The 15,293-nt window shown below is 42.2% G+C and overlaps 1 protein-coding gene across 5 annotated transcripts in view; it reads left to right on the top strand.

Moving 5' to 3' along the window:
* The window catches only part of Camsap2 (calmodulin regulated spectrin associated protein family member 2), an 85,946-nt gene extending 76,376 nt beyond the window's left edge, over nt 1–9,570 (top strand). For 3 of the 5 annotated variants that reach the window (XM_041649223.1, XM_041649221.1, XM_041649225.1), the window contains 5 exons: nt 278–498; nt 2,206–2,305; nt 3,716–3,831; nt 6,232–6,350; nt 6,706–9,570. In XM_041649223.1, the coding sequence (XP_041505157.1) occupies nt 278–498; nt 2,206–2,305; nt 3,716–3,831; nt 6,232–6,350; nt 6,706–7,011 (862 nt within the window). In that variant the 3' untranslated portion in view covers nt 7,012–9,570. The remainder of the gene's footprint in view (nt 1–277; nt 499–2,205; nt 2,306–3,715; nt 3,832–6,231; nt 6,351–6,705) is intronic. The other 2 variants (XM_041649224.1, XM_041649222.1) reach the window with 1 other exon arrangement.
* Nucleotides 9,571–15,293: the final 5,723 nt, after the last annotated feature.

The raw sequence follows: 15,293 nt of genomic DNA, 5'->3' as shown, positions 1-15,293 counted from the left end.
TATTCATTTTACTTGTCAGAGTAAAGTTTTTCATGAACATTAACTTTGAAAATCTATATTAATGTTTAAAGAACATTAAATTAACTTCACTGAGAAACACACACACACAGATGACCAAAATTGTAAATGTTCTCAAGTAACATTTTAAACGAACTATATTTTCTCCCAAGGTTCTGAAATATAGTAATTTTCTTTCTCTCCTATCAAACATGTAACTCTCTCTAGTGTCATTTGTATTTGGTATATAAAATAATCAATTCAGCCATTTGGTTTTTAGGCGTAAGACTGAGGAAGAACGTCAGAAGAAAGAAGATGAGCGAGCACGCAGAGAGTTTATTAGGCAGGAGTACATGAGGCGAAAACAGCTGAAGCTAATGGAAGACATGGACACGGTAATCAAGCCTCGTCCTCAGGTGGCAAAACAGAAAAAACAGCGGCCAAAATCTATTCACAGAGATCATATTGAATCCCCCAAAACACCAATCAAAGGCCCTCCAGGTAACCCCAATTACTTATAAGGAGGTCTGTTCATAAACACCAGCTTCGTTTGTTGTACTAACTTGACATTGCCTTGGTAATACTAAATTGGATACACAGTTTGAGGTGATGCATGGCCTTATTTGGAAAGCCAAAATAAGCAAAGGAAATTTTTATTTAATCTAGGTGCGTTATATGTGCATGCATATATTTAGTAGATCAAATGTGAAATGCTAGAAATATAATTTGAATACTAACTTATTAGAAAATCCTGTCTACAGATGTAACGTCCTTGAATTATCAGTTACCATATCTGTCTCCCCTTTTTTCTCACTCTTAAGACAGGTCTCATATAGCTCACGCTAACCTGAAATTCGCTATATAGCCAAGGATAACCTTGAACTCTGGTCCTCCTGCCTCTGCCTTGTAAGTGCTGAAATTACAGGCATGTACTAGTGCCCCTCTACTGTAGTGTTGGGTTGAATCCAGGGCTTTGTTCTTGATAGGCAAGCACTCTCCTGATGGCACCACATCCCCTAATGCATTAACTACTGTCTAAAAACTTAGAATTTAGGATAGATGTTATGTGTGTAAAATGTATAAGAAACGTGCCTGTATATTTTGTTGTCATTGTTCTGGAGGTTCTGGGTGAAAGATTAAATCCAGGACATCGCACATGAGATGCACGCACTCTCCCATTGACCATATCCCTGGCCGTTGTTATCTGGACAATGAAGAACATCAGGTCAAGATTTCAGAAGGCCCCCCTAAGATAGAGTCAAAAATCTAAAATTAAAATTTTTGTAGTTGATAAAATGTATCTTTTAAATTCAACTGCATAGTTTTTAAGCCATTTTATTTAAAGTAGTGCCTTAGAAAATTTCAGACAGTTCCTATAGTTAGAGCTAAGGATAAAGGTAGAGGCCTTGCCTAACATGTTTGAGGCTCTAGATTCTATCCTTAGCACTTCAAAACTAAACAGAAACTCTAGTCCGAGTCCTAGAGTTAATAACCTAAAATTCACTGTTGCTAGGCAGTGAAGCTTCTGCTTGTATGCTTGGTTCTTAGCACAAGCTGGCCTACAACTGGCAATGGTGCTTCAGTCAGTATTCCTCCCAGTATCTGAGGCTATAGGAATGAGCCTGGTTTGGTGAAACTCTTTGACAATATAATATTGGCTTGTGTGACTGAAGAGATGGCTGTGACTAGCGCGATAGCCCAATGGTTAAGAGCATTTGCTGCTTTTATAGAACCCACATAATGGTTCACAACCATCCTAACTCCAGTTCCAGGGGATCCAGCACCCTCTTCTAGCATCAGCAGGCACTAAGCATGCAGGCAGGACACACACATACATTCAGGCAAAAATTCATGCACATGTAAAATAAAAATAAGTCCAAACAAAAGCATTGAGAGAAATTTTAAGTTATTTTTGCACATGGAAAGTAGATATTGCAAAATACTTGTTTCTTTCTTGAAAAAACCTGAGCACAGTATCAGGTCTCCTATTAACCACTTTACTTTTGGGACAGCAAGTTAATTTTGCTGTAGCCTAAAACTTGATTCTTAGATTAAATTATTTCTATATGCATGCACCATATTATGTGCTTAGATTCAGAGTAAAAGAGAAAAGAAATTAGAAAGCCCAATTGTCATTGCTGGTGTTTTCTAATGGACAGACTCTTTTCTAGTTTCTTCTTTTACATTTACAATTTTGTTTCTGTTCAGGATCACGAATTTACCGTGTTTTTTCAGTCTCTAGCCTCTCTTTGGCATCGCTGAACACAGGTGATAACGACAGCGTTCACTCAGGCAAGAGGACACCAAGGTGAGCCCTGAGCTTCTCATTTTTTTTTTTATAGAAAATAATGTGAAAAAAAATTAAAAAAAAAAGAAAATAATGTGGTACTTGCAATTATATAAAACTTGAAATAAAAATTAGAGTTATTTTATATTAAATGAAACATCACAAATTTTTAGTTTAGTGGTGGTAGCGCATGCCTTTAATTCTAGCACTCAGGGGGCAGAGGCAGGCTGACGTCTGTGAGTTTCAGGCCGGGCAGGGCTATACAGAGAAACCCTGTCTTGGAAAAACAAAAAAGAAACAAAAAAAAAACTTTCTGTTAAAATGATATGAAATGGAGCCACTAAGATGACCCAGTGGGTGAAGGCACTCGCTGCCACCCCTGATGACCTGAGTTCAGTCCCTGAGACCACACGGTGGGAGAAGAGAACTGGCTCCAGTAAGTTTCCTCTGACCTTCTGCATGACATGGTACAAGTATGCGCGCGCGCACACACACACACACGGTGTGTGCATACAATTAGTAAATAAATCAATAAATATAGTGATTATAGTAAATAATCTGTTTTTCCATTTCTTTTAGAATTTGAGCTATTAACATTAATACTTTTATAAGCTGTAAATACTAATAGTAACTATATACAAATCGTTGCTAATACGACTATAATTAAATAATAGAAAGAGAAAAATAACAGTAACATTAGAATAACCCCAAAAGTAGTTTGCTTGCTTGGATTTCACATTCTGGAGCCTTTGTATCTAACACACAGATTATACGGTCTCTTGGACTCCTTCTCTGGCATATAGACTAGATAGAATCGGTGTCATCATGAACTAGAAGACCCATATCTGCTGTGGAACTGTCTTTGTACGCTGTAAATATGTATTGCTCTCATCATTAATAGAAAGCTGATTGGCTGATAGCTAGACAGCAAGAGATTGGACAAGATGGCCTGACAAGGGGAGATCGCTGGGTAGAGGAAGGGCAGAGTCAGAGGAGTTGCCAGCCAAATGCAGACTGAGTCAGACACACAATGGGACAGAGGTGAAAGCCCCAAGCAGCACATAGACTCATAGAAGTGGGCTATGTTTGGAGAGCTGGTTAGGCCTGAGCTGTCAGTCAAGCATTTATAATTAATACTAAGCCTCTTTTTGGTTATTTTGGAGCTGGTGGTTGGGACAGGAAAATTGCCCACACACATCAACAAAGAGTGCGTCTCTGACTCTCAGAATCTCGACTTGCCATTGTCTTACCATTCTGTTGTGCAAGTTTTCATATGGAAAAAGTTCATCCCAACAGTATTTATAATGTGCCATATAGAAGATGCAGTATTAGCACCACCTCGTTCTTAAAGCTCTAGGTTGTTTTGATTGATACCATCACATACAGAAACCCAAGCATTTGAGACATAAAACTTCAGTTATTCATGTTTAGGTCAGAGTCTGTAGAAGGCTTCTTGTCTCCGAGTCGCTGTGGCAGTCGAAATGGTGAGAAAGACTGGGAGAATGCATCAACAACTTCTTCCGTGGCTTCTGGAACAGAGTACACAGGTTAGTGTGAACATTCAGGGGAGCGTTTTAATTGAATGCACTCATGAGAACAGGTGTGGGGTGCATTAGAGGAGTTCCTCAGCCAGGTGGTGGCGCACACCTTAATCCTGGCACTCAGGACGCAGAGGCAGGGGATCTCTGAGTTTGAGGCCAGCCTGGTCGACAGAGTGAGTTCCAGGACAGCTACACAGAAAAATCTTGTCTCAAAAAAGCAAAAATACAAGCAAAGAAACAAAGTTACTGTTCACCTCGTAGTGTAAACACAGTGTCTGTTATAGTAAGGAAAGTGCCACTGAGGTGCCAGCCTTTCAGAGCCTCGCTGAGGCAAATAAGGTAGGTTTCTAAGCAAAACTAAAGGTATTCACTTAGTGCCATTTGCCTTAATATTACTGACCATTTCTCTGTGATAATTGGGGTTCAGAGGGACCTTAGAAAAGTTTTATCAACAAAACATTGTTCCTCATAAATATGTGAAGGAGATTCTATCCCTAAGGGCTCCCCAACACCCCCTAACATAGGGGCTTCAGTTATAACCAGCCTGGGTAGCTTAATGAGACTCTGTCTCAAAATAAAGACATAAAGGCTGGGGATATATCTACTGTTGAAGTGTCTGCCTAACGTGTCTAAGGGCCTGAGTTCAGTCCCTAGCACCACAGCTATAGCAGTGATGGTAACAGCAGTGTTAAGGGAACCCAGAGGTAGGAAGAATGCATCAGGTCTGGGAGGGTGTGTCCGCTCATGTCCTGTTCCCTCCGTGTCCTCCTCCCTCCTTTGTGTGAGTGGACATGATTGAATCAAATCAAAGAACAGAAAGTGAGAAGACATCTATCTAGAGGCAAGAACAGTAGAGGGAATGAGGAAAAGGTGGCAACGTTGAGAGGTGAACTGTAACAACAGAGAAGAGAGTGGTGTATGCGGAAGAACGGGAGAAGGAGATGGGCCCCAGTGCCTGTGTGTTTACTTTCTGGCTTCCCCTTTCTCCTCTTTATTCTATAGCTTTGGTACAACCTCCTATGATCAATTCGACAACCTTTTTAAAATATATGTATGAGTGTTTTGCCTGCATATGTCTATTCCCCTCTTGCATACCTGGGGTCTGCATCAGGAGGACATCAGACCCTCTGGGACTAGAGTTAGAGATGGTGTGAGCCACTGTGCAGGCGCTAGGAATCAAACCCAGATACCCTGGATAAGCAAGCAGCCAGTATTCTTGACCACTGAGCCGTCTCTCCAGCCCTAGTCTGACAGCCTCTAGTGTGAGTATGGAGAGTATTTCCCTGTTCCTTTGCCTGCCTCTGTTCATAAAGTTGAGCAGTCTGAATACCCTGAAAAGGATGGTTTTCTCCATTTTGTGTGTACATGCAGAGCCAGAAGAGGTGTGTGTGTGTGTGTGTGTGTGTGTGTGTGTGTGCTTTTGGATTTTTAAACAGTCTCAGTATGTACCTCAGGTTGGTCTTGAGCTCTGATACCCACCTACCTCTGTTTCCTGAGAACTGGGATTAAAGGCGTGTGCCACCACTCCCAGCTGTGTGTGTTTTTGAAATGGAGTTTCTTTCATTTGCCTGTCTCTACCTCACCAGCACCCCTCCCCCTTTAATATAATGTCTTTTCTGGGGCTTGAACTCTCATCCTTGTGCTTGCAAGACAAGCACTTACTGAGATATCTCCCGAGACTACATTTTCTTGCAAGCTAAAACTAAATATGGTAGCTTAAACCAGAATCCCCAACACTTGTAAGACTGAGGGAAGAGGATGGCCACGAATTTGAGGCCAACCTAGACTGCATAGTTATTTCCAGGTCACTCTAGGCTTACAGAGTGAGGCACTGTCTCAAGAGTAGAAGAGAAAAAAAAAATCCATAAGAAGCCTTAAGTCCAGAATTTGGTTTCTAAAAATCTCTCTTGGACCCTTTGTATGTTAAGCTCAACAGTCAGTAATGTAGGCAGTCTGGAAAGGTTGAGGAGACAGTGTAACAGTTACAGGCAGTGTCTTATTCCCGGCACTGCCTTCACAGGACAGTGAAACAAAGCCACAAGAACATCCCCCAAATTTGTTCTTGTGTGAATAAAATAATGTTGTGGCTAGAGTGTAGCCCCTAAAAAGATCGTAAGAGCTGGACATGGCGGCACACACCTTTAATCCCAGCACTTGGAGGCAGAGGCAGGTGGATCTCTGTGAGTTCAAGGCCAACCTGGTCTACAACAGGCTGCATAGTGGATGGACCCTGTCTCAAAAAAAGAAGAGGAAAAAAAAAGTTCATCAGAAGCTTCAAGTCCAGAATTTGGTTTCCTCAGTGTAGGAGAATTTGGACGTCAGTGTAGGAGCAATCACATCGTGGAAAACTGGTGTGTTTCTGTCTGGAGATGTTATTTCTGTAACTGTTGTCAATGGTTATCACAGGACCCAAGCTCTACAAGGAGCCGAGTGCAAAATCCAATAAGCACATAATCCAGAATGCACTAGCTCACTGCTGTTTGGCTGGGAAAGTAAATGAAGGTCAGAAGAAAAAGATATTAGAGGTAAGTGTGTTCTTATGAAAGTGAAATTTAGAATCTCAGAACTTTAGGGGCCTTCTGGATCAGTGCAAGGGTCTTCTGGTGGGTCACTGGCATCTCAGCAGCGTGAGGGTCTGTAGTGATCTCTCAGAGAGTTCTGGAAGACCTAAAGGGTTAATTAAAGACTTGGGAATTTTTGGTAGAATACAGTAGTGAAGTGCCTGCTCGGCACATGTAAAGGATCCCTAGGATGCCAAAATAGTAACATAAAATTCTATTTTAAAATGTCATAAATTTTAACCAAGAAATAGTAACAATTATAGAAACATTGAATAAATACAGCTCTATTGTTATCTTGTTTTTGTTTTCTGTTCTAAAGGAAATGGAGAAGTCAGATGCCAACAACTTCCTAATCTTGTTCCGGGACTCAGGCTGCCAGTTCAGGTCTTTGTATACTTACTGCCCAGAAACTGAAGAAATCAATAAACTGACTGGGATAGGCCCTAAATCTATCACTAAAAAGATGATTGAGGGACTTTACAAGTACAATTCTGACAGGAAGCAGTTTAGCCACATACCTGCTAAAACTTTATCCGCCAGTGTGGATGCCATCACCATTCACAGCCACTTATGGCAGACCAAAAGACCAGTCACGCCCAAAAAACTCCTACCTACTAAAGCATAGGCGGCGGGGGATGCACGCTTCCGAACCTTTGCGGTAGATTTGTACTTCATCTTTCCTGCCTATAGAAAATCTTTCTAATTGCCAACAAGATTTTTATCAATTAAAACTGGACCTTCACTCTGTTGTTGTGAACAACTGGAATGCAAACAGTATTGTGGAGTGAGAAGATTCTTACTAGGGGATGAGGCCAAGTGATGAAGGAAATGTCGTGATTCACAAACAGGTTTGTGTGTCACCAGGTTCGCCTGCCTGGTGTCAGAGACCTTGAAGCACTGATTCTCATGGACACAGTGGGACATAGGCTTGAAATGTGGCTAGATGACAAATTATGTGTTGTATTTTTTTTAGCCCTATACTATGTGTGCACATCTTCAGATGGTTTTGTTGCTGTTGTTGTTACTCTTCTCTCTCCTGGGGGCTTCTTCTAAGCTGCCTTCATGTGTTGTTTCGTGTGGGGATCATGAAAGTAGAAAGTTCACATTGAGAAGTAACTTGCACCTTTCTTATGATGTTAAGAGAACACTAGTGTTATGTTTTACAATAGCCCTTATATTTAATGGTGTTACAGCATTTGCAAGAATCATTCTAAGTATTTACATTCTATATTTATTACTCACACAAGTATTAACATTCTCTGTTGAGTAAGGAGGTGTAAAAGCTGCTCCTGGGTTCCCTGCAGACCGCACAGGCTTAGCCCAGAGTATCTTTTAAGAAGCTGCTGATTAAATCAGTATGTTTTACGCCACTTCTGGCCAACTCAGAATAATTCAGGTTGTGCTTTTAACAACAACAAAACACTTTCTATTCTTTTAAAGTCACTTTATAAGCTGGCAGAAGTGAGTAACACTTGAGTGTCGCCTTTTAGTATGAAAATGCAAGGCTTCCCGGCCATTCTCAGGAAGCCTTTATATTTATAACCGATAGAGAAACTATATTTAGAATTTTTAAACATGTACAAAGGGCTACATTTTGATTTGAAAGTAGCTTCATGTTATTTTAGTTGTACTGGGTTTCCTTTTTTTTTTTCCAATCCCTTTCCAGTGGAACAGCTTAGGTTTAGGGCACACTTGAAATCTCCTCTACACTGTCTTCATTCTTTAGCAAGTATACCAGAGGGTTAGTTGGGGAAAACTTCATTCTCAGGAAAAGACTTGAATGATTGATTATGTGACCCTGTTATGTTTCAGTGTTGTGACAGCTGTGTACACTGGGGGGCGGGGGACATAGCGTTTATGTGAGAGAGTAGTTTGTTTTCTTTCATGGATGTAGAGATGAAAATATGTACATTTCTCTAATTGAGTTGTTTAGAGAGAGCACTTGTGTCTCATGTGATGTATTTACTTATTTAAGAAGAATGGAATGGGATGTCCCTGAGCTGTACTTTACTATTATAAGGCTTCTAGGTATCAGTGCGTCTGGGTTTTCAACATTTTCTCAAATGCTGTCAATATTTTACTGTAATTTATGTTCTTATATTTATGTATATTTGTTAAAACTGTAAAAAAATTTTCATGGATTTTTTCCCAAAACCTGTGCAAAATGTATGTGTAGCTCAAAACTATTTGTGATCTACTGCTTGCATGTAAGAGACCAGGATATGTAACTCTTATATTTTAAATGTATACATATATGTATATATGAATATTAAAATGGGGAATTTCACATTTTACCTTTCAGACACCAATTTTTATCACAATTAGAAGGAAATGGTCAAACAGATATATCCTTAGGATAAGACTAGTCTAAAAATTATGAACAAACCTAATCAAAACAAGATGGTAGTAGACAAAGGAATTTAATAAGTATTTTATATGACTAAACGTGGTCTTTTCCCTATCAAAGCAGCCTTCTTGCTATCATCTGAGTATTAAATAAAGAAAAGTTAGATGCAAGACAGTGGAAGAACTAATGAACACTAAACACACTGTCTCTGCTCTTAAATTGTATATCCAGCAACTGAACTGAATGTCTAGTGTCTAAAGGTAGGGTGTGAATATTGCCACGAAGCTCATTGCTCTCAGTATATTTTACTTTATTAATGCAAGAAGAATACAGATATATTTCTTTAGTCTGCAGATTTTTTATTATGGTGCAGCTTTTTAAATTATGTTCTAAAATTATACAAATGAAAATAGCCATTCCATAAAGTTTGGTGATTTCCATCGACCTTATTGAAACACAAGTGTTGTCATTAGCAGGTCAGATCACCATGACAAGTGTTCAGTTTAAATTGCCAAATCCTTGTCATGGTGAGCTGTGTGGCCTGTCAACTTGTGCTACTTAACACAACTTCGCAAGTTTTTCATTCCTCTCAGTTTCTCTGTTTTATTTTTGGAGGACTGTTACAGTTTTTTATTTGGCTGTTTAAAGCCAAAGCCATCTTTCTCGGCGTGACTTCATGGACACTGTTGGGCAATGTGCAGTGTGTGGTGTGCTTACCGTCCACTCCTGAGCACTGCAGATGATGCGTGCTGTCGATGCTGTCAGACTTGCTAGTTCCTGGTACAGTGTAGTTCCCCTTTCATTTGAATAAAAGCATGGCACCAGATGACTCTGACTCTTCAATAAAGTGTGTCTTGTCTTTGGTAAAAGTATCTGCACTCGGGAGGCTGCAGCATGGAGTTCTCCTGTCTCTCAGCCTGTGTCTAATATAACGATTTGACTATTTACTTCTAAGAAATCTTCATGCATAATCACGTGCCCAAAGAATGCTCGGGCATTGGCGTGAGCTCCACCTTTTTGTAAGATACTCAGTCCTGAGAATACAACTACACTCTCACAATATTCTCCAATATTTTAATTTTCCAGAGTCAGAAATATCAGATCCTAAAAGTTTGGTGTATCGCAGAAATATACATAAGCCATGAGGCTTCCCTCATGACCTGGTGAACGTCACTGAGGCGGAGGAAACTACTCCACAGTGAACAGGAACAAAGATCTTTATTTCTGACCTCTACACAGAGATAATGAAGAGTAAAATCTAATGAATCAAACAGCTGCAAACCTGACTTAGGAACCAGGAATTGGAAGAAAAAAAAAAGAATCTGAAGTGAGTGAAACTCCATCATCCCATAGAAACAATGCTACTGAAAAACCAGATCCGTGCCTTCCGAATGACAGTTTCTCTTTAGAAATCAGATGTGTGGGTTTTGTATAATTTCATGGAGGATGGGGAAGTTACACCTGTCAGAGTTGCTTCTCACATAGGAAACCCAATCACCTGTGTGCAGCTTCCTAAAAGACCCCAAACCTTAGTGTCACCGCCACACATACAAGTTGTTCCTCTATAGGTGCCTAGTATAAAAGGCACTAACTGCTCTACCCGAGGACCTGGGTTCAATTCCCAGCACCTATGTGCTAGCTCACCACTGTCTGTCTGTGGTCCCCGTTATGGAGAATCTGATGTTTCCTGGCCTCTGGACACCAAAAGCACCTACCAATTGACAGAGGAGCTAATAAACTGAAGACATGGTTCTCAGAAAATGGTGGTCAGTAAGTGTGCCTAGTTGTTTACCGTCCTCATCCAAACTACAAATCAGAACTAAGATTCTGTCTCCCACTAATCAGAAGAGCTGTCGTGGAAAAGCGAACTACAGCAAATGCTAGGCTAACGCCTTCAAAGGCTCTTACTCCTTCCTCTCCTATAACAGACGAACCTTAATCTCAGGCAGCCTCCAAAACTTAGTATGTTCCTCATCCTCTCGGTTCCCGACTGGTAGCCAGGCGTTCACAGCCCATGCTTGGCACGGTAGAACCTTCAAAAGGTCAGTCTCCATCTGTCTGTTTTCCTAAACAAAAGCTTCATCATGTCGTCCTCGCTGGTCAGAACCATGGCTGTAAATATCAGTTCACACAACAGACATTAAAAGTCCTCACAGGCTCACCCAGCTCGCCTTTCAGTGTGGTCGAACCATAGTTAGTCACACCAAAACAAAACTAAGACATTCCAAGCTATCACAACACTGGGTGGGGTGTTGGGGGTTGAACTATGAGAACTTCTTCATGTTCATTTTATTCTTCAGCATGGGGAAGTAGAGAGCCGAGGAGATCATCTCAGTGCTTGGTGGAACCACTGAGAATTTTCGTTTGTCCACACATCTTCAGGAGCCCCTAAGTTTGCTTAGGATGTCAGTCTGCCTTTTTTCACGGTCACTGGTACAGGATGGCTGATCTTCTCTAATAAGAGTTCCCTCCCTGCTTGAGAGGAAGCCCCGACTACCATCCTGTATGTCTTTTGAGTTCCCTGATTATAGCCTTGCCCAGAAGCAGGAAGGGGCTGTTTACAAAGTCAGCCCAAACCGAAAGTGACTTTAGAATTGGTTTTTCTGAATGGCAGAACCTAGTGCTAATAAAGCTTTACAAGAAGCTAGAAACCTGCACTAACCTGTGAAATCACTGGAGAGTCATGGCAGACAGGTAGTAAGTAGCTTGGCAGCTTCTGAGGGCACAATACCATCAAAAGAAAACAGTATTTCCTCTCCAAATTGTACAAATTCTGGGGACCTTTATATAGAGAGGGACTTACTTGCTGCTTCTCTTTAAATTTTCTGTTTCTTTAAATCTTTAAAAAAAATGCAGAAAGACAGTATCACTTTCCTTGAAAGCTGCCTTCCTCCCAGGTCTCCAATTCTGTCCCTGCTCTCCTCCCCCATGTCCTCCAAGGGCCACCAAAGATATTTAGGGTAGATCTAGCCCTGGTACAATCACCCAGCTGCAGGCCACAAGGCTTTCACTTTGACTCATCCCCTAGGCTAGAGCCCAGTGCTCATGTCTGATTCTGTCCATTCCCAGCTACCCCACCCCACGTTTAGTACCTGAAGGTTTCTAAAATAACCGTACATTTGAGATGTTCAGTGTGAGGGTGGGGCCCTTGCCAGCCGTCTCAGGTGGTAAGGCATCAGGGCCAACCCGAGTGGCCTTTGTCTGTCCTGTGCCCCTCAGTAGACACACCTACAAAGGACTAACGCTAATAGTAGAAGATGCTTCACTCTCAATTCAAGATACATCAATGGGATAGAAACACAAAGCTTGGCTTTACCCTTGAAATTCAGACTATAACTTTGTCAACTCAATCCTTCTAGCAGTGTCGCTTTGTCCTCCATCTTTATCCATCCATCATGGCCCTGAGGGATTCGTCAGGATGACACCAGGTACCATGAACTGTGGTCATCAAGTCCTGGGTGAGGTCTCTGTAGATTCCTAGTACATTTGAGCAGCTGCTGTGTGCAGAGAGAATGCTCTCCTGGAAGGAAGGGCGAAAGCACTTGCAACCGGAGAGCCGCAGACGAGGGCCCCTGGTGATGATACCACCAACCAATACAGCCGACCTCATGGCTCACAGCCACCTAGAGCTCCAGTCCCATGGGATCCAGCATCTGGTCTCTGTGGGCACCAGGCACACAAGGTGGTGCACACACATACATAAAGGCACTCATCCATACCCTTAATAAGTCTTTACAATGATAACTATAGAACTCGGGGTCCACACCTCATGTAACATTTATTGTCGCTGTGACCAAATTTCTGACAGAGCAACTTAAAGGAGAAAGGATCTGTTTTAGGCTTGCTGTTGGAGAGGGCACAGTCCACCACAGCCCAAGAGGGTGTGATGGAATTCATTCACAAAGGTAGGAATAGGTTGAGGTAGGATATTACAAGGTCCTCCCCTAAACCCCACATCTACCAGCTAAATCCTACGTCCAGCAGGTTCCACAGCTTTCCAAGACAATGCCACTAGCTTGATATATATGTGCCTGTAAGAGACATTTTGCATTCAAACCATAATACATCAAAGAGAAAGTAACCTTAACCAAAAATGATAAATCTGACTGAAACTATAAAAACTTCTTCAAATAGTTGAGAAAAAGTTTGGAAAAATATCTGAATGAAATGATCATGATTTATTCCAAATAAATAGTTTGTAGAAATTAATAGTAAATATATATATATATATGATTATAATATGTGAGAACATGACTACCTAAATATCACAAACTATAACAAAAGCACCAAAGCCACTGAAGTATCTGAATTTAAGTTCTTAAAAAACTAAGCACTGGGCAGTGGTGGTGCAGGCCTGTAACCCCAGCATATCTATTGGCCGTTTAGCTCTTTATTAGACCAATCAGGTGTTTTAGACAGGCAAAGTAACACAGCTTCACAGAGTTAAACAAATGCAACATAAAAGAATGCAATAGACCTTTGAACCATTAATCAAATATTCCACCATATAAATGACTATAACACGTCTTAAACTAATATTCCACAACATCCCTCCCTGGATGAAAAAAAACTCACCAACCTATTAAGTATGGTTGTGTTGAAGAGCCAAATCTGGGGTGATTTCATGAAACTTCGTAATAAAAGAGGCAAGTACAATTCCAAACAAATTCCTTGAAGATTATGGTAATTCTTACAGAAAAATGAATAGTGGTGGGGAAAGTCGCAATGCTCTAAATACAGCCTATTTAGGGGCGGGGGGGGGGGGAACGTCCTGAAAGCAACTGAGGTTAAATGTTGTACGCTATTCTCCCTCTGTCCCAAAGACAATACAGTACTGGACAGGGCAGGATGGACCACAAAACAAGTCAACCTGGAGGCTCCCACAGTACAGACGGGGGAGGCCTATGAGAGAGGGTGTCAGAGAAGGCTCCAGGGGCTGATGGGAAAAGGGCCCGCCACTTCTGCTTAGGGAAAAGGGCCTGCCACTTCTGCTTAGGGAAAAGCCCCCCCCCGCCCCCCGCCACTTCTGCTTAGCCCCTCACACTAGTCAGAGAATGGGCAGCACCCTAGGCTGGAAAAGATGGATGTTTCAATTGACTAACTTGTTTGTAATCCTGTGTCCTCCTGGGAAACAAAGAGGCAGTAGTTGGCCACACCTCACAAAGCAGCCTGGGTACCACAGGAGTCCAGGGCACTGTCCTTCACTGTCCTTTGTGGCCTTCTCCTCTCTAGACAAGCTGGGGAAAGCCACTGGGCTTGGGCCCCAGCAGAGAAAATCCACCCTATGAGCTCAGAAGACTTCCCATGGGTATGAGACCACAGCCAGGAAGCACTGATCTGTGTTTTTCAGTAAACAACCTACTTCTACTTCCCCTCTGCCCCTTGCTCCCCTCCCCTCTGGGCAGCTGCCTCCATCTGTCTTCTCCCTGGTGGTGTCTTCGCTGTTGGTCTCCAGCTTCCATGACCACTCAGGTTCTCTGAACCCTAGACTGAGATGTGCAAAGCGGGAGAAGTTCCCAGCACTGGGCCTGGCCTCTGCCTAGGCTCTGTCCCACTGGTCTTCCTGGGAAGGCGGCTGTAGCCCCTGTGGCCAGCCAGGAGGTAGGCTCAGCTCAGCACCATGTGGGTAGAGGGCCTCTTAGAGAAAGACTGAGCCTAGAAACTGGGGATCCCACGAAGAGATCAGCCAGCTTTACTCCCTGAGCTCTTGACTGTCTTTCCCAGCTTATAACTGATATGAGAAATATTCTCTTAAAAACTATTATGCTTCTTTAATACATGCGAGTATGTGTGTGGGCATGTGTGTGATCAGAACACAGCTTGCAGAAGTAGGTCCTTTCCTTCTACTATGTAGGTTAGGGGATTGAACTCGGCTCCTCGGGCCTGGTGGCAAGCGCCTTTGCCTATCGAATCATCTCATCAGCCCAAGGGAAAAAAAAAATTCTTGTCAGGAACAGACTAGATATGTACCCAGGCTCTGCACTTTTGAGTTAATGGGCTGATTTTGCAGATAGAGGCAGGCTCTTTCCCATTACAGAAAGGCAATCTGGCTCCCCCCACCCCTCTCTAGCTTAAAATCCTCACTCTGGATTTGGATGGAAACGTGAGGACATGTAGCCCTCTATCCCATCTTCCTACTCCCTGCTCCATTATCAAAAAAAAAAAAAAAAAAAAAAGACCCAGCCTGGGGTATCCCGTAGCCCAGTCTGTCCAGAACAGTACCTTTTACTACCACGCTTCTTTTCCTCTTGGTGCGTCTTGATTTGGATCATGAGTTTTTTTCATCATCCTACATCCAATCGCTGTCAAGCTGGGCACACACACACAGCTGCCCTTCTGTGCCCTGGCCCTTTAGAGAGACATCTTCCACGCCGCTCCTCAGAAGAGGAATCTTCCTCTAATGCTGTCTGTGTGGAGACCCGTGCTCATCTTGACACACCCTCTTCCTGCTGCCACTAGGTCAGGAGCTGGAATGTAGTTCAGGGGCAGTGCACTTGCCTGATGAAGGGGAGACCTGATCTCCTGCAAAATAAAATGATAATCACCTATTTCAACAGCCT

This window comes from Microtus oregoni, unplaced genomic scaffold (assembly GCF_018167655.1).
Source record: "Microtus oregoni isolate MIOR12 unplaced genomic scaffold, Mior012 000003F_ref0000135, whole genome shotgun sequence".
In the NCBI taxonomy this organism is placed as follows: Eukaryota; Metazoa; Chordata; class Mammalia; order Rodentia; family Cricetidae; genus Microtus; species Microtus oregoni.
Note: the sequence above shows the minus strand (reverse complement) of the source record. Positions and strands in the feature narration are given on the sequence as shown.